Source organism: Falco biarmicus, chromosome 3, assembly GCF_023638135.1.
Source record: "Falco biarmicus isolate bFalBia1 chromosome 3, bFalBia1.pri, whole genome shotgun sequence".
NCBI lineage: Eukaryota > Metazoa > Chordata > Aves > Falconiformes > Falconidae > Falco > Falco biarmicus.
Window position 1 is genome coordinate 18,528,835 of NC_079290.1, and position 24,620 is coordinate 18,553,454.

The 24,620-nt window shown below is 40.4% G+C and overlaps 1 protein-coding gene across 9 annotated transcripts in view; it reads left to right on the forward strand.

Moving 5' to 3' along the window:
• ZHX1 (zinc fingers and homeoboxes 1) overlaps positions 1-24,383 on the forward strand; it is a 29,212-nt gene extending 4,829 nt beyond the window's left edge. For 5 of the 9 annotated variants that reach the window (XM_056330400.1, XM_056330403.1, XM_056330405.1 and 2 more), the window contains one exon: positions 13,639-24,383. In XM_056330400.1, the coding sequence (XP_056186375.1) occupies positions 13,856-16,480 (2,625 nt within the window). In that variant the 5' untranslated portion in view covers positions 13,639-13,855 and the 3' untranslated portion in view covers positions 16,481-24,383. Of the gene's footprint in view, positions 1-3,865; positions 3,904-13,638 lie in introns of those variants that run through there. The other 4 variants (XR_008820591.1, XR_008820590.1, XR_008820592.1 and 1 more) reach the window with 4 other exon arrangements.
• The last annotated feature ends 237 nt before the right edge of the window (positions 24,384-24,620 follow it).

Consider the following 24,620-nt stretch of genomic DNA (forward strand, 5'->3'; position numbering starts at 1 on the left):
AAATGGAAATACATGTTTGTATAGTCTGGGGCAATATTGGTAGAGGTCTCAAGCCTTGGCTTTCCTAAAAATTAAGGTATATTAGCCTAAACAAAACATCGTACTAACATGATTGCCATTCCATTGTAACACAGGGATGAAGACACGCTTCCTATGTCAAAATGCTGTTTATTTTTAAACTCTCCTACTGGCTCTGTGCATGGGTGTAAGGCTGTGGTTTGTTAATTAGGTCAAAATGAGATCTAGGAATGTCATATGTCCTAAAAAGAGTAAAGGGGACACAATGGGGGAAGGAGGCAGTAAAGAGCAATCATTACTGTCTGGGGTGTAGAAGACGGGTGGTTAAACCTTAGTTACAGCTGTGTGCTTCTTCAAAAAGTCCAGATTCGTAGTTAATCTTTAGAATACTTTTGAAGTATACAAATACTGCCTTTTTATACGTAGGTCAGCTGCCTTCAGCAACACCAGTTGGAGCTGAGGGCGCACTGCAAATCAGAGCTGTATCAGCAGCTGTATCAGCAGTAGTTGGGCACTTGGCAGCAGTTGCCAAGTGAGCTAGGTGGAGCAAGCATGAGGACTCAGGGGTTTCTGTTTCTCAGTAGGATTCTCAGCAAGAGGAAACATACTTGTAGCTTCAGTGGAATTTTTGGAGCATTCAGCACTGCACAATGTCCAGCCTTGTTTGCAATGTTGAGTACTTATGGCTGGCTCTCTGTGCTCAAAACTTCTCAGTAGGGAACTGGTCTGACAAAAGGTTCACGGTACCTGGAATGTCACGTGAGTTCTAGTTTTTTGTGCATGGATTGGTCTGAGGAATTGGTGCCCGTATGAGATCCCTGCTGGCATTGTCGGTTTCTGTTTAAATGTGATACAAACGACACAACGTTACTCCTTGTATCTTTTGAATGCTTTTCAAAGGTGACTTCTTAATATGTTTTACTTAGATTTGCTGGAGGAGTTTGTGGGTGAATAGAGAACAAATTATTTTATTAAAAGAAATACTTTAAGATACAAGGAGACTTTGGGGTTTTTTTTCCGAGATTATTAAAACTTTGGGTGTTCTATCTTACAATCCACAAACATTCATTTTAAACATGATTCTTCAGAAGTAGCTTTTATTTCTTTAATACTCTAGTTCCTGGGTTCCTCCAGGGGAAAAATAAGGCCTTATTAATATCAGCTGTTTGTTTCTTTTGGGAAAAGGAGGGAAGAGGTGAGAAAAAGAGTAATATTGAGCTAAGTTTCTTCTTTCCACACATAGTAAAGAAATTGTTGCATATGCACATCCTTAGAAATATACATTAATCGTTGTATATGATGTTCAGAGAGGGAGAAGTTTTACGTTACTGAATACACTGAAATTTTACTTCACCACCCTTTGTTCTGAAAGCTTTCCAATACATTGATATTTGCGTGGGTAATGAGAGTGTGAACACCATACCCTGTGGTCACACATGCTTACTGACAAAGAGCAAGCAATACTTTTAGTGCAATTTAGGCCAGATGCATATGGGCATGATCTAATTCTAAAGGTGCAATTTGCAATGTATGTTCCTTTATATGAGTGAATGTCCTATTTATGGATGTAATCCTCATGAAGTTACTGTCTGTGAATTGATGAACAGGAGCCCTCTTCCTTACCAGGCAAGGTTTTAAGTCTGGATGCTGCAGAGAGCTGACCCGAGAGAGGGAGAGGCTAGCTGAGGGTGAGAGCTTGCTGGCGGGTTGGGACTGAAGATGGCTTTGCACCAGAGCAGCTTCTTCTGCACAACTTTGTGTGGAAAGAATCAGTCATTTCCATCCAAAGCAATGAAATAAAAAGCTCAGTCAGCCATTTCATCTTGAGATACCCCGCCCTCCAAAACAAGTACTAAAAAGAAAATGTAGCTTTTGGCCCATGTGTATCCAAGTAATTTCCACTGATTAAGTTGATGCTTGTAATTGGGATCTAGGCAGGCCATGTTTTATGAAATGTAAGTATCTTTTTTTAATTTCAGTAGAGGAAGTTACAAGATTTATATAGTCCCTTTCATATTTTATATAACCCAATAACTGCTTGGGAAGGAAAGTCTGTTTAGTTTACCTTTGTCCTAGATTCAGTTTTAATATCTAATGCTTAAATGAAGGGGAGTTGATCTTTATTCTTAATGATTCATGCTGCCTCAAAGCACAGTGGTTTCTAGTTGTGTGCTGCCTTTCCCGCTGGGGGATGCAAACAAAAGAACAATAATTTCAGACTCCTCCTTCAGTTTCCAAGAGAACCTTAGCTGCTCAGGGATAGCTTTGAATTTTAAAAGCATTTTTCTTCCAAATTATGTATTGATTGCACACAAAATAGCAGTGCTGTAATATGCAATTTGAAACAAATGCATGATGGTGCTCGTTTGCTTTTAATGCTGCTTTTTCCAGCAGAAAAACAAAAAGTGGATTCTGTTCCCATAAACCACTCTTGCAAAATCTTTACAAACATTTATTAGTCTAGACACAAAATATTCTCACCCGGCCTCAGCTTGACGATGGCAAAAAAAAAAAAAAGGCAAGCTAATATTTTACTTGGCTGTCAAAAAAGGGAAAAGGGGAAAAAAAAAATAAAAGCTTGCCTCGGGCTAGTGAACCAGTAACATTTTGCTGGGGCTGCCTACAACAACAGATGCGTCTTATTCCCATGGGGTTTCCAGGCCTGCCTATTCTGTTATGCTAAACTTGGACACTCATAAACATTCTCCTTGAGTACCGCACCCCAGTCATATCCTGGGCTCTTCTAATTTGGTTGATTTAATAATGACACTAGATGTGTTTGTCCTGCCCCTCCTTACCAATCTTTGTATTCCCCCGATCTCCCTCCAGATATCATTTAACTAATGTATTAATTAAAAAATAATCCTAATATATGGGAACTGGAATAATTGATAGAAATCAAAATGGTTTTAAATAGGTGATTTAATCACAGTTTATATCTGCATGTAGGGAATCTTGCTCTAAATGATTTCTTCTAATCTGGATTTGCATTTGTTATTTTGATGACTTTCATAAATGGCGAGTGATTCTCATTGTTTGATATTGTGGTAGTCTGCACAGTTTTGTTCTGTAAAGGGATAAATTATATTGGTGAGTGTTTATTTTATACAGTCCTTTATCTTAAAATACACTCGTCAGAGTTAATTTTTACTTTTTGTCATTTTCTTAGGAAATGGTGAATTACGAATATCTTGTTTTTCAGATAATGATTAGTTCCTGTTATTCCCATTTTATATCAAACTGCATTTGGTTGGAAATTAAAATTTGATTAAAAATTCCCCTAAATGGCAAAAGATGTCTGTATTAGTAATGAAACTACTGTAAATACGTACAATATCTTAATAATACATTTATCCAAGCATGACTGCTTTTTTTTTTTTAAAACCTATGGATTTATGAGACAAAATATGATACTTTTTTATACTTACTAGGTTCAGTTTATTGTTTTGGTGATGACATATCCATGTCTGTTAAGATTTTTAGCCCTGGCAGACCTCATGCTCAAACCTGAATTGGAGGTATTACACAGAAAACAACCTGTCCTGCTTTTTCAGCTTTGAGGCAGGACACTTCTGTCATTCAGAATATAATTTGGATCTTCACTCAGTGCAGCTGTCTACAAAGTGGATGTCTGTCTATAAGGTTAGTCATTGACTGCCACTAATTACATCTTTTCACTAAGAATTTCCAACTTAGTTAACTAAGATCACTTGTTTCTAAAAAGAAAAATAATTATACAAACTAAAACTGTCTGGTTTAATATTCTTTTTTTTTTTCTTCAGTGCTTTAATTCCATTAATAAAAACTTGTCTGTTTACAGAACAGTACTTCAGGCAGTCATCGGTACTCTTAATGAGCATGACTGGTTTAATGTTGGTGAATTAGGTAGGTGTTACTCATATAAGAGGATGTTCAGTGTGATCCTGGAATATTAATGTAAATTAACAAAGTGTTTCTGACTAAAACTTTGCTTTTCCTACTCTCAATAATGGGCAGTTTAAACATAATATTGATTCTTGTCTTCCTTCCCCGCCCCCCAGCTCTGCTGCTGTCCTGTTTTATGCTGTGTAATTTTCTGGGGGGGCTTCTTTGTTGCTTCTTAAATGTGCTTTTTATCAACAGGTACAGTATTTTTAAATAAAATTCTACTGCTTATTCTCACTTAAATCAGAAAGAGTATGATTTTGACCCTAGGATATTTATGCAGCTTCAAACTACCTATATATTTTAAAACAGAACTAATCTGATTTTTTGAAGGTGTTTAATGCAAAAAAGAAGAAAGCAGCCCCACAGATTCTTTTTAATGAATTTAATTTTAAGCACAGCCCCCCCTATTCATTTTAAGCAGAGTGTTTCAGTTAACTACATGCTTTCCACTTAAATCCTGTTGTGCTGACTTTCCACCATTATGCTAGTATGCCAGAGACAAAAAGTGAAACTGGGTAGTCTGTTTTCAGTAATCCTCTCTCTTACTTCCCTGCCAGGCCTGAACATCAGAGGGCTGTGTTTCTCCTGCAAGAGTTGCTCACATGACAGGCAGCTCCTGCAGAACAGGGCAGAAGGTGCAGCCTCCAGCTGTCCTTGGCTGGTGGCTCCCGAACTGGGGGTTGTCCTCTCGAGCAGGGCAGTTAGGAGAGGGGTCACATGGCTGGTCGAAAGTCAGTCATGGAGGTGATGTTCACAGTCAAAAGTTTGGGGTGTCAGCCTGGATAACAGTGGAGCTCCTGGGAACAAGTCGGAAAGATGATGATTCTTGCTGGGTTACTTTGCTGCTGCATCGAAGGCCTTCATTTAGGTGAGCTGGGAGCAGTGTGGGACAGCATCGGGCTTCTGCTGGGCTTCTAGTCCGGTAGTGCTTGTGGCGCAGAACATGTTAAATACGGTCACTGCAAGCCCTCTGCTCCCTGGTGCCATGGGCTCGGATACTTGTTCTGGTCTGCTGACTCTTTCAGACCCTTCATTACTCTACGGTAACTTGAGTACACAGTCATCTCTCTGACTTCAGTGGGTGACCGGACTTCGAGATTCAGCTTTTTATTCCACATGTTATACTTGGAAGGCTCTGTGGTCCCCTATGTTATACCTTTTTTGTCTCTGGGCTGATTGGCAGTAAACAATGTTTATCCATTCTGCGAATGCATGATGGCAGGGGGGTAGAGGGGGGATCAGTCTTTGTCACACACAGAATAAGACATTATCTCCCACAGAAATCAGCGGGAGTGTCTAAGGAGTACAGTACAGTACTCAGCAGGGGGGTGGAGTCAGGTCGCTGTTGCAAATAAAAATGCTTCGCTTTTTGCAAAGGTTAGCTTGGTACACAGTGGTGTTTTACTAGATAGTTGAGACCTGCAGAGAGTGTTTATGCACACAGCTTGGACTACCCTCCTTCCTTTTAGTTATAAGCTGAAAAATCCCCAAATCCTGGGGAGAAAAATCAAGAGTTGAAGGGACTTTTCGAGATCAGCTAGTCCAGCCTCTTGCTCAAAGCAAAAAGTGGATAGATAGTGCAGATAGATAACTGTGCAGATAGATAAGCTTGTTCAGGGTCTTACCAAGTTTTGAAAACTTCCAAGAATGGAAATTCCTTAAAAGTCCCTAGCAGATTCCACAACCTCTCCGGACAGCTGGTTACAATTCCTTGCCAGTGCTGAGATGCTGTTACTCTACTGTCACCATGCCCCTAAAGTGGTGATCATCTGTAGCAGACCAAGAACATGCTGGTGTGCAGTGAGTGGCAGGTAAACCTGAGTTAGCTTGACAGTCTTGCCCTTGTCCTGACAGTAATTAGTGTTGCAGTGGGAATACTTGTACTTAATAGCAGTGACTGAGTACCCTGGATATGGAGAGGGAAACTGAAGTGTTGTATTTGTGTTGTGAAAGTGCTGCTGCATGACAAGCATTGGTTGGATCAGGTCAAAGAATAAATAACGTCCTGAAGAACTTCTATAAGATCAGCTGTGCTTGCAGGCATAGACGCAGGGTTTTTTCTGCATCTTTCCAATATGGATGAGTCTGTCAGTAGGGACTAGATGAGTTCTTGCTTTTGTCTGTCCTTAACTTAGGCGATTCAGCTTAAATTGTAAAGCTGTTACGTGACACTGGAAGCATTCTGGAGCCACGTTAAAGAAACCCTTTTAAAAAACCAGCTCTGAAGTCCCATTCTTACTAAGTGGAGAAACAAATCATTATCAGAAAACAAAGGACTTCTGATGCACTCTGTGCACCTTGACCTTCTCACAAAGTAGTATCAGACCTGAAAGGCTGGAGGAGGCTTTAAGGAGGGCATGGTGTGGGAAACAGGTGGGTCTGGGGCATGCATAAGAAGTTGTGAGGAAGCACATGAGAGTAGAAGCCCTAAGTGGTGGCCTAAGTGGTAGAGGAGCCTCTAAAGAGTAGTTGCAGCCTTGATAATATGCCTTAAAACCTTCATCATGACATGCGATAACCCAGGCTCATGCAGTAGAACTGTAATTTTTTTTGCTTTTCAAGTGACCCTCCCAAGTCCTTGCTTTATCCTCATTTTTAAACACTGGCCCACACAAGTACTGGATTTATACATTTATTTCAAGTATTTTGGGATCCTTTACAAATTACTTAAATTACCATCTGTATCCTGGTGTATGCATATACATGCAGATCATGTAGCAGTGTATATTAGTGTCACCTGGCAAGTCCATCGTAAGTCCTTGTTTTCAGTTTCTAGTGATAGTTGAAATGAGAATTTCTCACACATCATTTCTATCTGAAGGCTGCTTTTGTTCTCTCTTTGGGTTTTGGGGGAACATTCAGCTGGTTCAAGAGCAAAATTAACAGTGAGGAGGGAAGCAGGGAAAGCAAGAGAAGCAATCTCAGTGTAAAAGCTGTATTATCTTTTTTTTTCTGAACAGTTCTGTGCCTCAGGGATTTGACGTAGGAACTTGAAATTTGCCAGGGATCTAGCCCTGAGGTCTGAGAAATGCGTTCTGCTTGTAAAAATAAATAAAATAAAAAATTGGCAGAATTATGAGTCATAACGTATCACTACGTTTTTTGTATCCAAGGTAGAATTTGTAGGATTTTTTGTTACCTGCTCTTGATCATGCTTTTGCCTGTCATGCACACTTGGAGGCTGCTTTAAACCACCTGTATTAAATGGATTCTCCTCCTCCATCTGTCTAGGCTATTGTATTGGCATGCATCTGTGTAGTCCTTAAAGCATGCTGCTGCTTCTCCTGCTCCTGCAAATGCCGCTGACCTAGCAGGAGGTATAAAAGCACTGGGAGTTGGTAAGCCCTGAGACCTATCCCCCTTGTTTAAGGGTAGAATGCTCCCAATACTCTTAATTGCTGTTGAAAAGATACCATTTTGCTACGGTGACAGGCAAATACTAATGAAAGCAGATAGCTGCCGATTTGAAGTCTGGTTTCCAGTGTGACAAGGGTGCGTACAGTTAGTTGTAATCAGTGGAGGAGGGGGAGAGAAGGAGACAATCTGTGCTCAGCTGTGTCACCTTTAAAAGCGCGGGGGTTCCTGTATAGCAGGAGGGATGATTAGAGAATGAGTCGGGCTATCTAGCAGACCATCTGTAGGACTGCTGCTTTGGTCTCTGAAGAAGCTGAAAGGTGTCTAGGGACATGAACTCCAGGAAGTGAAAGGAAGGTCTTGTACTTCCAGCACTAGTCGGGGCCTGGGAAAACTAAGGTCTTCAGAAATTTTTCATTGGGGGGAAAAAAAATACGCAGATTCAAGTTGAAAGGAACATGTTGTGAAATCATATCTGTGCCAGATTCCTCCATTTTAAAGAAGGAAATCCCAGGAGAATAAAACCTTTTGTTTTTATGTTTTAAGGAGAATTTTTTTTGATAAACAATTTAAAAATTAATAATCTTTTACTGTTCTATTTTTTTAAAAGCCAGTATGAAGCATTTTGGGGGTTGAATTAAATGGTTGTTCAACCCCAACTACTTTTAAAAATCTTTCTGTGTCAATAACTTGTTTCTTCCTCCTTTTCTTTTTCTATGTAATAGCACAGCAAGCAAAAGAAAATTGAGCTGTAACTATGCAAAAAAAGTATCCCTAACTCTGCTGCCATTTTATTTGGTATGATAAGCATTTACGTAAGCCTCATACTCACCCTCAAGAATAATCATGCAGAGGTGTTAAGGTAGAGTGCTCACAAGTAAAATTGAACACTTTAGGGGTCCAAAAAAAAAAGAAAAAGAACTGCCTGTGTGAGGTTTTGCTGCCGAGGTGACTGGATGACATGGAAAATACATGCTTATGTGACTGAGGAGCAGGGACGTGCACCATATATGTGAAAGCCGCTGCTTTATCAGTGCACCTGTGATTGTTAAGTACTTGTCACACTGGATCAGTAGCTTTTACATGATCAGACATAAAAACTGGTTATGGCTTTGTGTGTCAAAAGCAGTGGCATAAATTACGGTTCTCACTGGGGAGGTCCCGGGGGATATTTTGTAATAAAGGTAATTAGGTCATTTAGTGGTCACTTCAGAGGTGGCCCTGAAATTCTGAAGTCTGCTTTGATGAAACCTGCTTGTTACCCACTAAAACCAGCGGGGATAGGAGGTAACTGAGAAGGGCTGGCCGCGTGTTCTGTGGCAGGCTCCTTCCAGCCTCTGCTGGGCTTTGTTGTCAGCTTCCCAGCGCTCCAGCCCGGCTCTGCCTGTTGCATACCCTGAAGCTGGCTGTGGGCAGGCAGGACAGTAGCTTTTGGTACGTGCCTCCTTCATTACAGACTGTAATGTGGCAAGGACCCCAAGCATGCCCTTATCTTTGTAGCACATGTGAAGTCCTGCTGAAATCAGTTTGACAGGTTTTGCTTCCATGTTGAATTAGAACCTGACCTCATTTTAAAATGGGAATCAAATGTGAATATTGCAGGGTTTAGATAGAGGTTTGGCTTTATTTTGGATTCACAAGCAGTAATGCCCTTCGAACTTTGCAGATAATGAACAACTGAAGAAAATGGCGCTGTGAAACAAAGTTCTTCACCCTTCTAGCTGACAGGCAGCAAAGATCAGAGCAGATTAGCCTATACTGAGCTCTGTAGAGAACAGTTTTTGACATGGATACGTCTACTCTGAATAAGTGGTGAGAGTTAGAAGGAAGCTAAACAAAGGATCAGCAACTGCATCTTGTCAAGGATTAATTAGACTCTATAAGGAGAAGACAAAACAATGCTTCCTGTGTTGAGAGAGGTATTCATAATCTAGGTGATTTTAAAAGTTAGAATCAGTTTCTATTGCTTCATCTCTCCTGAGACATCCTGAGTTTGTGCATGTACTTAAAATCACATTACATGGGTTTGGATTTTTTGGTGGCACGCTTCACTTGTACACTGGATGGAAGTGTACAAACAGTAAGCAGGGAGAAATGCCTTTGCATAAAGCATATAACCTGAACATGCAGTGAACACTTTCTGTAAACGCATCTGTTTTCTTGCTGCATGAGGTACTCCTGTTTGGGGGAAGGAAGGAAAAGGTGGGTAAAAAAATTACTCCTAGAAACAGGTTCTTTTACGTGTGGCTTCTGCTGTCAGCCTTTTGTCTTTTCCTTCTCAAACTATAACCAGAAGGGCAGAAGTTTCTGGCTGCATTTAGAAAATATTTATATAAGTCTTTATCCAAATCTGCTATAGAGACAACTTCAAATGTTGTATTCCACTCCGGAATAAATCTGTCGTATTATAATTATTAATGACTTGAGATTATTAGCTGTTTATGATCTGTTTCTGAAGAGCAGTGTCCTGAGCAATTAATTGCTCAAAGGTAAAGTATAAGACCCTGGATCTTCAAAAAAGTATGCCTGTACTTAATTTTTCCAGGAACATAAAAAAGTCTGTTTCATGGGCTGGTTTTGCTAGGAATATCAAATGTATGAGAATCTGAGGTAAAATTACAGAAGAGGATTGCAGTGATGAATGTCTTGAGAGAGTACCTGCTCTAGGAGAACCTGCTTTAGCAGTGGGCTGGACTAGATGATCTCCAGAGGTCCCTTCCAACCCCAACCATCCTGTCATTCTGTGATTAAGAGTGCAACTAATTGAAGATTTTCCTCCAGATTCTTTAATGGAAAAATGATGCTTTTGACATAAAGCAAACACCTGTAATATTTAATTATAAACCAAATGGTAGAATATAATGTCAATATTAACACTGAGGGATAAAAATACAGTCCAGATAAAAATTAAAAAAAAATTAAAAATAATCTTACACAATATTAAGTCATGTCTTTGACCATAAAGTATGTAAGGGACAAGCCAAAGCAATCTCTGAACCATCAGTGATGACCTTCAGGAGTTCATGGAGGATGGGGGGAGGTCTCAGCGGACTTGAGACAGGCAAACATACTACCTAGTCTTAAGTGAGGGAGAGGCATGAGCAGAGGAGGAGAACACATAGGGGATCGCAGATCGGTTAACGGGATCTTCGTTCACAGGATGATACAGAGTTTACTAAAGAACAGTCTGTAAGAACCTAGAGGATTGTAACAAGATTGTTAAAGAGGTGGATTTGTCAAAACCAGATTATGTCAAGCCAATCTGATTTTCTTTTTTGCTGGTGTTACTGGCCTGCTGGGATGGGACGTTGCAAACCTTATTGAAGTCAAGATGCATGGTGAGGTCCCACATGGCATTACTGTAAACAGTATAGGAGAGTGTTTTAGAGGAACCAAAGTACAAGAATGATGCATAATTGGTTTGATAAATTGAGTGTGAGTTTTCATAATAGCCTTGTAAACTGAGAGAACATGTCAAGCAGGGCGCTACAGATGGAATAATCCCGTTAGCACCAGGGAGAAGGGAATGGAGGTTTCTGTAAAGTCTGTAGAGAAAAGAAGGCTGGGAAGATTGCAAGCAACATGCTTTATTGAGATTTTATTGAATACTGTCGTAGTTCTTCATGGCCCTAAATTGAACAGGGTTTTGAAATTACAGCATCCTTTAAAAAAAAAGAAATAATCATATGCAGCGTAGTCGGAAGAGTGTAGATGCATCTTTCTTTTTCTGGGACCTGCTTTCATCAAAGAAACATGTTGCTCCATTGGTAATCAGTGGAGGAGTAGGATAATCTGCCTGTGTACCCTAAGGGAGACTGAACCTCTGCAAACAGGTGTGGTACAGAGATTAGTTAAAGGGCTGCAGGTGTTGCAGTTGCAAGTTGATGTGGCTTGCAAGCACCATAAATGCGATTGGATAAATGAGGGGACTGGAGAAAAACACTTAACTGATTTGTTAGACGGGTTTCACATTTTATTCCTTACCTCCAGCATGCTTCAGTAGTGCATGTGAGGTCAAATGTTGCTTTCACTTGCACTCTGTGCCATCCCACAACTGGACCTTCAGCAAGACCTTAAACTCCCTCAGGCTGCCCTGCGTATAGATCCTATGTGCAGCGCTAGGAATGAGGCACTGAAGAGTATCACAGCCACTTCTCAAACTGCAATTTCAGTCAGCAGAACTGGCTGTTAAGTAGCTTTTGAAAAGGGGCATTTCTAGCATTTCTGAAATTTTACTCAGGATTGCAGAAAGATTAGGTAATACCACCCAGCTCTTCCCCAAGAGCATTGCTCAACGCTGAGTCTTGGCAGTTGTCTGTCTTTTGTCAAGAGCCCTCCAGCCCCACAGAGAAGCAGCAGTTAATAACGCTCTACCTCTTGTCCCTCAGGACACAGAGACAAATGGATCCATTTAGCTTTGCTTCATCGTTCTTTCGCTGCAAAGACAATGGCCTGCAATACATACTTTGTATATACATTAAAATAAGTATCTTCTACGCTTCTGTGCAGTTTTACAGACTGCCAGCATTAACTTGTGGAAGAAGGGTATTTTTCAAGTCCAGTACTATTAAGTAATTGTCATCCTGGAATGATGATTACCCAAGAGTTATGGAGCATTGTCAGTGTCCTTAATGCCATGTAACCATATCCTTGGCATAAAAAGCCTATCATGTCAGGCTGCGCACTTTGGATGTAGGAACAGAAGTACTGCAGACGGTGACTGTTAAAAACATTTTAAATTAATTTTTAAATTTTTTAAATAATTTTTTATTATTTTATTTATTTATTAATTTATTAATTAATTTTTAAATTAAATTTAAAAAAAACATTTGAGTAGGATTTTTATGGAAAGTGAGGTGAGGCACACAGTTTCAGAAACAGAGCTTATGGAGTAGCAGCTATGGATGAACACTTCAGTCTTCTACCTAAAGAAAAAATATGAAGCTAAGAATTACTCCTATCCACAGCTTCTGCCCTCCCATAACAAAAAAAAGAATCATCTTATCGTACCATGAAAAATAGCATTTATTTTCCCGTTCCCATTTCTTGTAACTGCCTTTGTTCCTTTTACACTGTTCTTTTTCCTTTAAGACTTTGTCATGAACAAAGCTGTCCTTCTGTTTTTAACCTGTTACATGCTGTTCCCGTTCTAACCTTTTGAAACAGCTACTGAGTATTCCCTTTGAACTTGAGTATGCCCCCACTTTGGGAAGCAGATGATGTTCCACTGTCTAAAAATTCGTTTACCTATGGGATTTCTGGTATGAGAAATTAGTGTCTGGTTTTATTTCAGGAAGAAAACTATTACAGAGTTTATAACGTTCTGCAGAAGTTTGTGTATCATTTCCAACAGACTAGTTGTGGTCCCTGTGGGACAAAATTCACTCCAGTCTATGCTATTTAAGATTATATTTATTCTCTGAATTTCTGTAGGCCTCACTTTATTTGGTGGTACTTTAGTTTTTCTTAGAAATGGACAAGGAGTTCTAAGCAGAGAATACATAATTTTGTTTGGCTTCTGCTTGGTATATCAGTCTTTAATGTGTTTTCTTTCTGGTACAGATCACACAATCAATCATGCCCCAGTTAATGCATAGAAGCATGAAAACAGATTTTAGTTAATTGCCATGTGCTAGCAATCAGCTTTTATTGGTTTGGGATTGGTCTTCAAGTGGAGAATGACATTTGGGGAGTTAGGAAGAAAGGATAGTCATCTTTTGTCTGTCAAAGTGCCTTAAAAAGGCATTGTTTTGCCTGTTTTCAGACTTGGGAGAAAGGCCTTGCCCGTAATCATGCTTGTGCGTATAATGCAGTAGAAAAACACTCTAAACCTGCCTTTTCTGAGACCCTTCACAACCTCTGACATGACAGGCAAGACAGTGTCAGTAGTGGAGATGTCATACTGGAGTTGACTTTGTGGTAGGAAGGATGTGAGCTCACAGGGCAGTTGAGAGAAGCTGTGGTAGCTTACACGAAGCAGTCCAAAGGCAAGACTGCAAAAATTATGTAGGACAACTGACCTCAGCATTGTGTCAAGAAAAAGGCTTCTGAAGAAAGGGAAACAGCCAGAATGTTGCCTGTTTTACACCGTTCTGTGTTTTATGCCTTCTACTGCATTGAGGTGAACTAAAAACAAATTTCAGGTTGTAATAAGTGGATTGGATTTTGCCTTTCTTAACTTAGCTTTGAGTATCTCATCTTGGAACGGGTCTGCTGGTTTCAGGGGACGAACGGTGGCAGACAACCCATAAGAACTGACTCACCTTAAGCCATAATATGTAGCAGAATGGAAGTTACTCTTGAAATTGAACTAATTCAGCTCTCTCTTCTTTGCTACAGGTGGTGGATGTGGACTTTAAAACAGTGTATCTCAACATCTCATCCTCAACTATCTATTTTTAATCTGATTGCACTACAAAAGAAAAGCTGCTAATGGGATAAATGTTGAGACTTTACAAGAACTGACTTGAAGTACTGAAAGCCATTATTATTAATCAAGAAGGGCTTGAAGCTAAGTCTGTATCTGACCAGTCAGTATCATTTTCACGTAACAGGCATGGCAAGTAAACGAAAATCAACAACACCGTGCATGGTCTTAGCTAACGAGCAGGATCCAGATCTAGAAATGGTATCAGACTTGGAAGAAGGACCACCTGCAGTCGCGCCAGCAGATAACCCTGCAGCAGAGAGCGTAACAAGTGATGAGGATGTTCATGAATATGTGGATTCAGACAATCAAAAAAATACAAATAAAGTAGAAGGCGGTTATGAATGTAAATACTGTACTTTTCAAACTCCAGATCTCAATATGTTTACTTTTCATGTGGATTCAGAACATCCCAACGTAGTGTTAAATTCATCCTATGTTTGTGTAGAATGCAATTTCCTTACCAAAAGATACGATGCGCTCTCAGAACATAATTTGAAGTACCACCCTGGAGAGGAGAATTTTAAATTGACCATGGTGAAACGTAACAATCAGACAATCTTCGAACAAACAGTAAATGATCTCACGTTTGATGGGAGTTTTGTTAGAGAAGAAAACGCTGAACAGGCTGACTCTTCTGAGGTCCCCTCATCAGGGATCTCAATTAGCAAAACTCCTATTATGAAAATGATGAAAAACAAAACTGAGACTAAACGTATTGCAGTTTTCCACAATGTAGTTGATGACATGTCTGGTGAAGAAAAGGGAACTGAAAACGAGCCAAACTCTGAAGAAGCAGTAGAAAACCCACCACCAGCAGTTTCTGAGTCAAAAGCGAGCCATTCCGTGGTTTGCAGTGCAGCAGATGTGGCTAGTGCGGTAGTGACTGCAGCACCTGTGCTTCAGCCCGGGGTGGCACAGGTTATAACAGCTGTTACAGCTCCACAGAACTCAAACCTGCTTCCAAAAGTCCTAATACCTGTAAATAGCATTCCAGCCTATAATACTGCTTTGGATAACAATCCTCTTTTGCTTAACACCTACAACAAATTCCCATATCCAACCATGTCAGAAATCACTGTTCTTTCCACTCAAGCTAAGTACACAGAGGAACAGATTAAAATATGGTTTTCTGCTCAGCGTCTGAAACACGGTGTGAGCTGGACGCCGGAGGAAGTGGAGGAAGCGAGGAGGAAACAATTTAATGGCACAGTGCATACTGTGCCACAGACAATTACAGTTATTCCAGCGCACATTTCCGCCGCTAGCAATGGTTTACCTTCAATTTTACAGACATGCCAAATAGTTGGTCAGCCAGGACTTGTTCTCACTCAAGTTGCAGGTGCAAATACGTTACCAGTAACAGCCCCAATAGCTTTGACTGTAGCAGGAGTCCCAAACCAAACACAGTTACAGAAGAGTCAGATTCACACTGCTCAGCCCATTGCAGAAACCAAACAAGTAGCTGCAGTTCCAGCCCCTCAGCCTATCAAAAATGAATCTGCGCTGATCAATCCTGACTCCTTCGGCATCCGGGCAAAAAAAACGAAGGAACAGCTGGCAGAGTTGAAAGTCAGCTACCTTAAAAATCAGTTTCCTCAAGATTCAGAAATTGTTAGGCTTATGAAAATAACGGGCCTGACTAAAGGAGAGATCAAAAAGTGGTTCAGTGACACACGCTACAATCAGAGAAACTCAAAGAATAATCATGGGATTCATCTCAACAGCGATTCATGTGCCACTATTGTTATTGATTCAAGTGATGAAATGAATGAATCCCCAACGGGAGTCACTCCACAGAGCAAGTCATCGTGGAGCACTTTTCCTGATTTCACCCCACAGAAATTCAAAGAGAAGACTGCTGAACAGCTGCAAGTCCTTCAAGCAAGTTTTCTTAATAACCCTGTCCTTACTGATGAGGAGATGAATAGGTTGAGAGCCCAAACAAAACTGACCAGGAGAGAGATTGATGCCTGGTTTACAGAAAGAAGGAAATCAAATGTCTTGAAGGAAGAGGGAGCTGACTTGAATGAGGGCAATGCTGGCAGCTCAAAAGAAGAGGCTGGAGAAACATCTGTGGGAGATGGAGCAGCAGGAGCAAAATCAGGGTGTTCCACTTCAAGCAAAATAGGCAAAAAATCACCAGAGCAGTTGCACATGCTCAAAAGTTCCTTTGTCCGTACTCAGTGGCCATCTCCACAAGAATACAACAAGCTGGCAGAAGAAACTGGGCTCCCAAGGTCTGAGATTGTGAGCTGGTTTGGAGATACTCGCTATGCCTGGAAAAATGGTGGATTGAAGTGGTATTATTATTACCAGAGCGCCAATGCAAACAGTCTGAACGGCCAAGGCTTTACAAGGAAGAGAGGGAGAGGAAGACCAAAAGGGAGAGGGAGAGGGAGGCCTCGAGGGAGGCCTCGGGGGAGCAAGAGGTTAAATTGCTGGGATAGAGGTGTCTCTGTCATAAAATTCAAAACTGGAACAGCAATCCTGAAGGACTACTATATGAAGCACAAATTCCTTAATGAGCAAGACCTTGATGAACTGGTAGCCAAATCTCACATGGGATATGAGCAGGTCAGAGAGTGGTTTGCAGAAAGGCAAAGAAGATTAGAACTTGGAATAGAGCTGTTTGATGAGAACGAGGAGGAAGATGAAATGCTGGAAGATCAAGAAGATGAGGAAGAAACGGATGATAGTGATACTTGGGAACCCCCCCGACATGTTAAGCGTAAACTTTCAAAATCAGATTGATGTGCAATTTGGGATTTGGGGGCCAAAAACCTATGAATTAGGTTTGATGTTATGGTGAAGAGCCACATGGTTTTTCATGGCCTTCAGTTCAGCAAGCACCTGCTTAGCATCTTTCTTCCACATAAAAGAACATAGGCAAGATGCTACCTGTGCAGGCAACAATTGTTTGCTTCCTTACTACAAGAGGTGGACATCCTTAGGCCTAGCCTAGGCCATGGGGTTATAAATCAGATCCAGTTCAGATCCTCCTCTTCCACATTACTGATGGGAAGGTTCATGTTCATCATTCACGTGACTGCTTCTCAATATTTAATTGCCTTATGTTGTTTAATTCCAAAAAAACACAGACACATTTTTTCGTTGATGTAGGAGAACATTGCCTGCTCGTGAAGGAGGAAAATACAAAAACCTAAGATGTCTTTTTCGCAAACATCACTTCACCTGAAAGGTTTCAAGGCCTGGGTTTATTTTTTAAGAAAAGAGTTCAAAAGAGAAGGGGAAAAGTGTGACAAAGGAATCAATGAACCTAGGGGTGAGGATTGTTTGGTTTAAGAAAATGAGGTGATATTGGCACCTTTTGCATATCTTCAGAGTGTTTTGGGTTTACAGAACTTGTGCTGAAATGTTCCTTGTTGATAAGTACGAGCTAACTGAATGAGTCTGATGCTAGAAGATGCTTTTCATTATGTTTAATCAGTGTATCCTACATCAATTTAATTTAAATGCCTGACAGACTTGATGCAGTATATAGTAACATTTGTTTTTAGCTTGTGCGTTCTTTCCTTTGTTGGAAATGGTAAGAAGAGTATGTTTATTTCTAGCTAAAAAGAGTAATTTCTTGAAATCTTACACTGAATTTTAAGGTAAACGTGAGGCGGAAACTTTTTTCAGAGTTGCTTGGGGGTTTGTAAAAATACAGAGATGCAGAGATGAAAAGCGTCTTCAGGTGCTACTAAGAAAGGTTTTCAAGTAAGTTGTGGCAATGACATGACGTTTAATTCTTAAAATGAAGTTATATGGCTTTTAGATGCTTAGGAATGATAAACACCTAGTGTGTAATTGTTCTTCAGCGATAGCCCAGTTGAATGATTTGCATGCAAGTTTAACCTAAATTCATCTCAATGGGTTGAGCTCACCACTGTGCTGATTGTTCTTAGGGCTGCTGGGTGAACATGCTTATTTTTAGAGGTAGATTGATCTACTTGAACTGAACTCCAGAAGTAATTTATTTTGATGTGAAACATCCGCATTTTGAGTAAGTGTCTTTAAAACAGGAGGGAAAAAAAGAAAAGCCATTTAGTCTTAACGTTGAAGTCATAGTAGAGTTTGAATTAGCAACTTAAAAGCAATGGACCAAATTCACAGAAGTTAGTTTAGGCAAATGCTTGGCATCCTAGAGAACTGGTACTCTCAGGAAGAGTACTTTGCTACTGTTCTTGCTACTGTCAGTCTGCATTTTTTAGAGCTAAGTTACTTTATATTTAGATGTCAAAAGATGATGATGAATTGGTGCTGCTGTCACCAGTATTGTCTGTTTTTACATTGGTACTAACGGAAAGGATACTAGCAATCTCCTTTTGCACATCTGTCAACATCTTCTCGGTAAGCTGCTGCATCTGATGACCAAGGAGAGACAGATTAGAGGAAATGTGTCCTAATGTTTCCGCATCTCTAAGGACCTATCTAGAATTACGCTTTCTTCTTCACTCTGATAACTGTCAAAAGACCAAGAAAGTCCTTTTAGTCATGATCTTCGGAAGCAGAGGAGTCCATTTTAGATCTGGTATTCATACCTGATTGTGGGTGAAACCCAGGCCAAAGCAAGAAAGGGAATAATGTCTGACAAAAAAAAATAACCTCCTGGACTCACCTTCCTCTTTGGACGCTTGTAGCTGCCCTTCTGCTCGCAGACTGAACAGGAGCCTGAGTTGCAGGAGGATGTTCTGTATGAAAGCCATTTACCAGAGTGAGTTCTTCTGACTATGAGATTGCTGGAAAGAAAAAGGCAATGGCTTTTGGTATGTGACACAAATTTGATTATGAAACTATTCCCTGGCTTCCAAGACTCAAATTGGTGAGGTTCAAAGCAGCCAGTGATGCTAGAGGGGGCTAGACAGCTCGGTTTAACTTCAGGGTAGGAGAGAAGCAAAAATGTGTTGTCAGCATATTTCATTGGAGTGCTTATGACTCTGGATATGAGATGGTGTAAGAGAGATCAGGATCTGACCTTTTCAGCATTGACTGCTGCGTGTGCATTGGCGGGTATTCTTGTTTGGCTGGTAATGGTATGGATGAGGCAGTTGTAAATGTCAGCAGATACAAGAAAGACTCGTGTTAGCATCAAGCTCCACTGGAAATACAGGGTCAAAATTCAGTGCTTGCTGAGTGGGAAGGGACAAAGCTGGTAGGGAAAGAGATGCTATTTTTAAGTTTCCAAAAATATTAAAGCAAATCCTTAAAATCCTTGGGAATATGCCTCTAGCAAGCATAATCGGGAGTTGCCTTAATCCTTAAAGTTGACCCAGAATTAATTGTCTTTAAAAAAACAAAAAACCCAAGCAATCTGTCCAAATAAGCATCTCAATTTTTTCTCAGCAGAGACTGCACTTAGGTTAGCATTAAATCCAACCTTCTTTAAAAGATGGGAAAAATAAAGATCAAAGTTAATTATGTGATTAAAATGGGAAATTTTCCATTTTGGCAGTGTTTTGTTAAATAACTCCCAGCTACAATGGTAGGCCTTAGCACATCTGGTCTGAAAAACAGAGGAAGAGGAAATACATTGTTTATCAGACTAAATATAGTTGGATTGCATGTCTTCTCTTCAGTGAAATGGTCAGAGACGGTGGCTGGTGTATACTGGGCCAGATTTTCAGTTGTCATAAATATTACAGTTCCATGTATTCCACTGGTTATAATAGTATTTACAGCCCACTGAGGAACATTGTATTTTTGCAGAATATAAAATTTAAATTAAACCATGTGCTGTGGGTCAACTAATGAGAGATGCAGAGTACCCACATTTCCTTTGGGCTACATGCACATTTTAAATCTTTCAGTTGTGCCAAGGATGAGAAAAATCTGGGTGGGTTCAGCCTGAAGACAGCAGTTGTATGCATTTGTTATTGCTCATAATCTGTCTGTTATTTCTGTTTGAACAAACAGAGTCCATTAATTACCAGTTTATTTCATGTTTACAGCATGTGTATGTTTGCACTGCATACTGGGAGAGAGGGATACTCCTTCCAGAGGCCTCCCGCATCGAGACTTGACAGGAGAAGCATTGGAAGGAGCTGTCAGCATGCTGGTCTATTTTATCTGTGAATTGTGGTCGTGGCTGGTGGGAACTCAAAGCTGCTGGTAACAGTGGTTAAGCCCAGATTCATCTCAGCCAACCTTAGGCTGCTGTGCTCCTTGCCGTGGTGCCCAAGGACACTATAGAGTGACCCGAGAGAAACAGAAATCACCTGGTGGTGGAGAGGATATGGTGCCTTCTGGTTCTACCAGTCACATACACGAATTAAGCACATCAGCCAGGGTCTTAATTTATGATGAATGCGAGCATCACTGTGCTTATGAACAGTGCACCCCTGCAGCCTGGCTCCCTCTTGTAGCTTACGCACACCTGCATGGTGTTTTGGAAGCTACTTGAACTGAGCTATGTTGGCAGTGGGGAGGGAAGGATCAAGAAAGTACGTCTACCCTGGGGTGAGTGTTCCTGTGGGATTTTGTTGATTTCCCTGCGCAGGAAAGAACTGTGTATAGATGAGCCTGTGATATGTTTTCTTGTGGAGCTTCACCTCTTGGGTTTGAACTAGTTGTGAGCCAGGCTTCAGTGACTGTCACTGACAGAGATGAAGAAACTCTTTGATCTTGCTCAGATCTTACCTCTGGGTGGCTGGTGTCTCAGTCTTCATTGGGAGCGCTGTTTCAGAATTCAGCTGTGAGCATCAGTTCCTTCAGAGCTAAGGTAGAGCTTTCCCCTTCGTCTCCCATTTCTGCCAGGAGTACCTGGTCTGATGATGCTAGTTACTGCTGTCCCTGGAATTCAGCTGAAGAGAGAATAATGATAATCCTGTGCCAGAATGGAGAGGGAGAAGGGCTAAAAGAAAGCAAGCATCGTCACAACCGGGTGAGGCATCCACCATCACTGTACTGTGCTGCTTCATGGCGTGTTTTTCTCTTGCTTCTGGGTACAGTGAAGGAGCAAGTTCCATCTTAAACAGTGCTGTCTTCCCAGTATCAGCCTCTCAATGACCTAAGGTTAGCGTTTGTTGTGAAAAGAAAGTCAGACTTATTCCTCCCTGGAGGATGAATTGAACTAACAGAGTGCTGGCTTGTAAGAAGTGGAAAGAAGGGAAAATGCAGAAGCTTGAAGGTTCTGACTTTTGCTTCCCCTGCAGAACTCACTCACCTAGAAATTGATAAGCAAACAAAGTTTTGCTGTTCTGACAGAACGAGTAAAGTGTTGCAATCGCTCATTTGCAGTCACTCATTTTTAGCACATAGAAATCTCTGCTCTGGTTTGAAAGCAAAGGAGAGGAAAGATACCTAGTACCTCATGATTAGAATTTAGTGGATTATCTCTTAATACAGTATAGCAAATGAGGCCATTCGCTTTTTAAACTTGCCCAGTACCATTTTAAAAGCTGCTTTTTCATTATATTTTGTGCAGTATGGTGTCTGGCTGTAACTTTGATTATTGGGAAGGAAAATCACACAATGTCCACACATGACACGAAATAATTTTTCTAATGCGTGATTTACTGACTTTGGGCAAAAGCCTGTTTTTTTCCTGCTCGCCAAGAAACTCTTGAGGCAGGCAAATGCACTTCTTTCTCCTCTACAGTGTAGAGAAAGCATTTCTGGAGCCCATACAAAGTGATTCATGGCCTTACGCAGTCCCCGTAGGCCAGAAAGCCCAAAGATGCAAACACTCTCTTCCTCCTCCATTTTCCTCTGAAATGAGAGCACAGCAGTAACTCTGACAACTAGTCTCTGGCTGCTGAGTAACCAAGCTGTAATTTAAGGTGGGGAGCATTTTCCCTTTTGCACTTAATGGAGTACTGTGTATTCAGGCTGGATGTCAGTATTTGCTTCTGTAAATATGATGGTATCAATTTGCATCCTCCACCTGAGTCCTGTATCTGTCTATATTCATATCTCCCAAGGAGAGAAGATAAACTTTAAGCTTCTGTAATATTAAATATCCCTGCCCTAACCTGAATGCACAAAAGTAGAGTGCAATGAAATATAGCTACTCTCTTTGATTTAATTTATTTTTTCTTGGAAATTAATTTTGCCTACATTCAGTAGTAATGAGAAGATGGTTTCAATGATTGGAGAGCAGTAAAACTGTTGAGAGTTGTTCATAATGCCTAGGGTGATCATGCAAATTAGAGATGGGAAGGGCTAGTAGAGGGCTCGGTTCCCTACGCTGAACAGTGCTGGGTTACACCTGTATTCTCCCTCAAGCTTGTGATATTTTAGGATAAGTGGATTTACCACGTAGTGTGACATAAACTTCCGGGGTCAAGTTACTTGAGGTTTGGTGATGTATTAAAAATCTGTAGGAAAAGATTTTAAAATGAAAGTTGTAGCAGAAGGTGAAAAATCCCCTCAATAGCTATTTATACATGTTCAATAGCTCAAATTTCTGTATAGTTTTCATGCTTTTAAAAAGGGAGATTTTGAAGCACAGGTGGCTTTACAGCCAATATTTTCAAGTTTAATGCTTGGAGCTCTTGGGGTTTTTTCTCCTTCTGCATTGAAGAGCATCTGCATCTTTTCGGTGGATAGTCATTGTAAAAATGACTTATACAACACTGTAAAATCTAGAGTGGTAACTGAGGATCCCGTAGCACTTTTCATGAATTAAGGTGGGATTTGTCTGATTGCATGTTGATGTCTGCATTTGAGCCAGACACCATAGCTACTCAGTATACCTAACTAAGCCAGGCCTGCTCATGCCACATGCCTGGAGCTGGTCAGACTGCACCCTAAGCTCCACTGACTGTTCGACACGGCGTGCAGGCAGAGGCTGACACTACAGATATCTGCAATTCGGTGAAATGGATCTTCACCTGGGAGCGTGCTGGCTGGATTGCAGCACCGATCTTTGTGTTGTGGTTAGCAATGGTACTTCCCTCTGCTTCCAGCTTGACGCTTGTGGGGAAGTGTGAGGCCTTTTGTTCTGTTTTTTGCTTTTTTTCTTTTTCTTTTATTCTAGAGCAGGTAGCATTGCAGTGGCGGATAAGAGTAACTGATCCTTCGTTATAATACTGTGGCATAAAAGTGATTCGGGGTTTCTCAAGTAGTTTAGAGATAGAGTTACTATATGAACATTGGATGTGCATAACTTGGAATGTGTTAAGACACATAATATTTGTGTCCCAGTTTATGAAAATATTTCCTTACGCTTATTCAATACTAGATACCTGTCATGAAACTTTCTCTAAAGAATCTGCTAGAATGACAGAAGATTCACATCTTTATCTGTGATATGAAACGATCAACCACAAGAGCTCCATTATGATTTCAAAATGTTCCCCCCGCCTCCAGTTCCAGCTTACAAAAGTGTTTCCAATTTTGCATAGTTGGCTATCTGCATGTATGCTTACAGTCTGTACAGAAATGCACTAAAGTGAGTTGCCCTACCTGGGAAGGCTTTATATTGTATAAACATGTGGCACTAGGTACTGCTCTTCATGTGCACAGGAGAGTTAACAGGTGTCGATCTCGTTTACAGAAATGATGGCGCTTTGCAATTTTCTAGAATATATTGCAATATATTTAAATGTCCTGTTTGACATGTGAAATGAAATTAAGTTAATGCATTGTTATGTATTTGAAGTATGAGGAAGATGATTCACTAACGACCAGCAAGGTTTTTAGGAGGTGTCCAGTATGTAGCCGTCTGTGTGATCTGTCTGGTGTATGTGACGTTAAAGGAAGCAACAATACTGTCACTGTTTAGAATGAAGAATTTCTTTTGAATGATGCAATAGCTTACAGTGTCTTTCCTTTGTAGCTGCCCAATGTGGTGAAGGGGAAGCAATTCTTGAAAAAGTTCAAGATTACTGGTTAACTGTGAATGGGCCTAATCTTTCCTGAAACCAAGAAAATTTTTGGACACACACAGGACTTGAATACTGAAAAGGATTGGAACTTAGTGTTGTGCCAAAGTTAAACTACTGCAGTTGGCAGAAGTTCTGCACTGTAAATAGAAGACTGATTAAAAGACAGCTTGTAAAAAAATTTTAAAAAAATCAAATTTTAATACAGTACATTTTTATTATGATACATGATGGAAACATTCTGTTTTAGACTTTTTTTGAAGAGGCTTCAGTGACCACTAGATTTTTGTCCTCTTATATTTTGTTTGGCCTAATACTATATGTTCTGGTAAGATGGGCTTTATTGCCTGTGTTCTTTGATATGTGATTAAGCTTATAGCTTTGAGTGACCAAACATTTTACAGAGTAAAAGTTCTTAGAAACAGTATAACGTAACTGATATTTCTGTGTCTATTTATCAGGCTCTGCACAAACTTGGGAAGTTGTGCTGGATTTGTACAACTCATATATGGGAACGCAGCATACTTCTGGATATTACAAACCTAAGCCTTTGTGGCAGTATGGATCTTGTCTTCGGATTTATTTTTGTTATTTTTTTGAGGCAAAGAGACAAATAGATGCTGCTGTAAAATATTTGTAATATTGCCATTATTGCTTTCTGTAGCAATTACTGCTTTTGCTTCAACAGATAAAGAAAATAAATCAGAGATAAAAAAGTCCTAAAAGACGCTGGTAGAAGAAAGGATCATGTGGGAACTTCTGAAAATAAACTTTGTACCAAAAATTTGAAAACAGAAATAATGGAATAAATGTCTCCTTACTGAGTGCGTGTGGTTTTAAGAGGTGGTGTGGAAACCAGGAACCATGTCCGTATGAAAATGTCACAGAGCAGATCTTCTCAAATGTCTTTTTTTCCTGTTACACAAAACTGAATTTCACAAATTCCTCAGATGCATTGAATTTGGAGAACTGGCTTGGCTGAACAGCCAGCATGAGGTCAGCTGCATGTGCGAGTCAGTACAGCTGCTTGTTGCTGAACTGTTCTGCCGTGTCAGCAGGCCAGG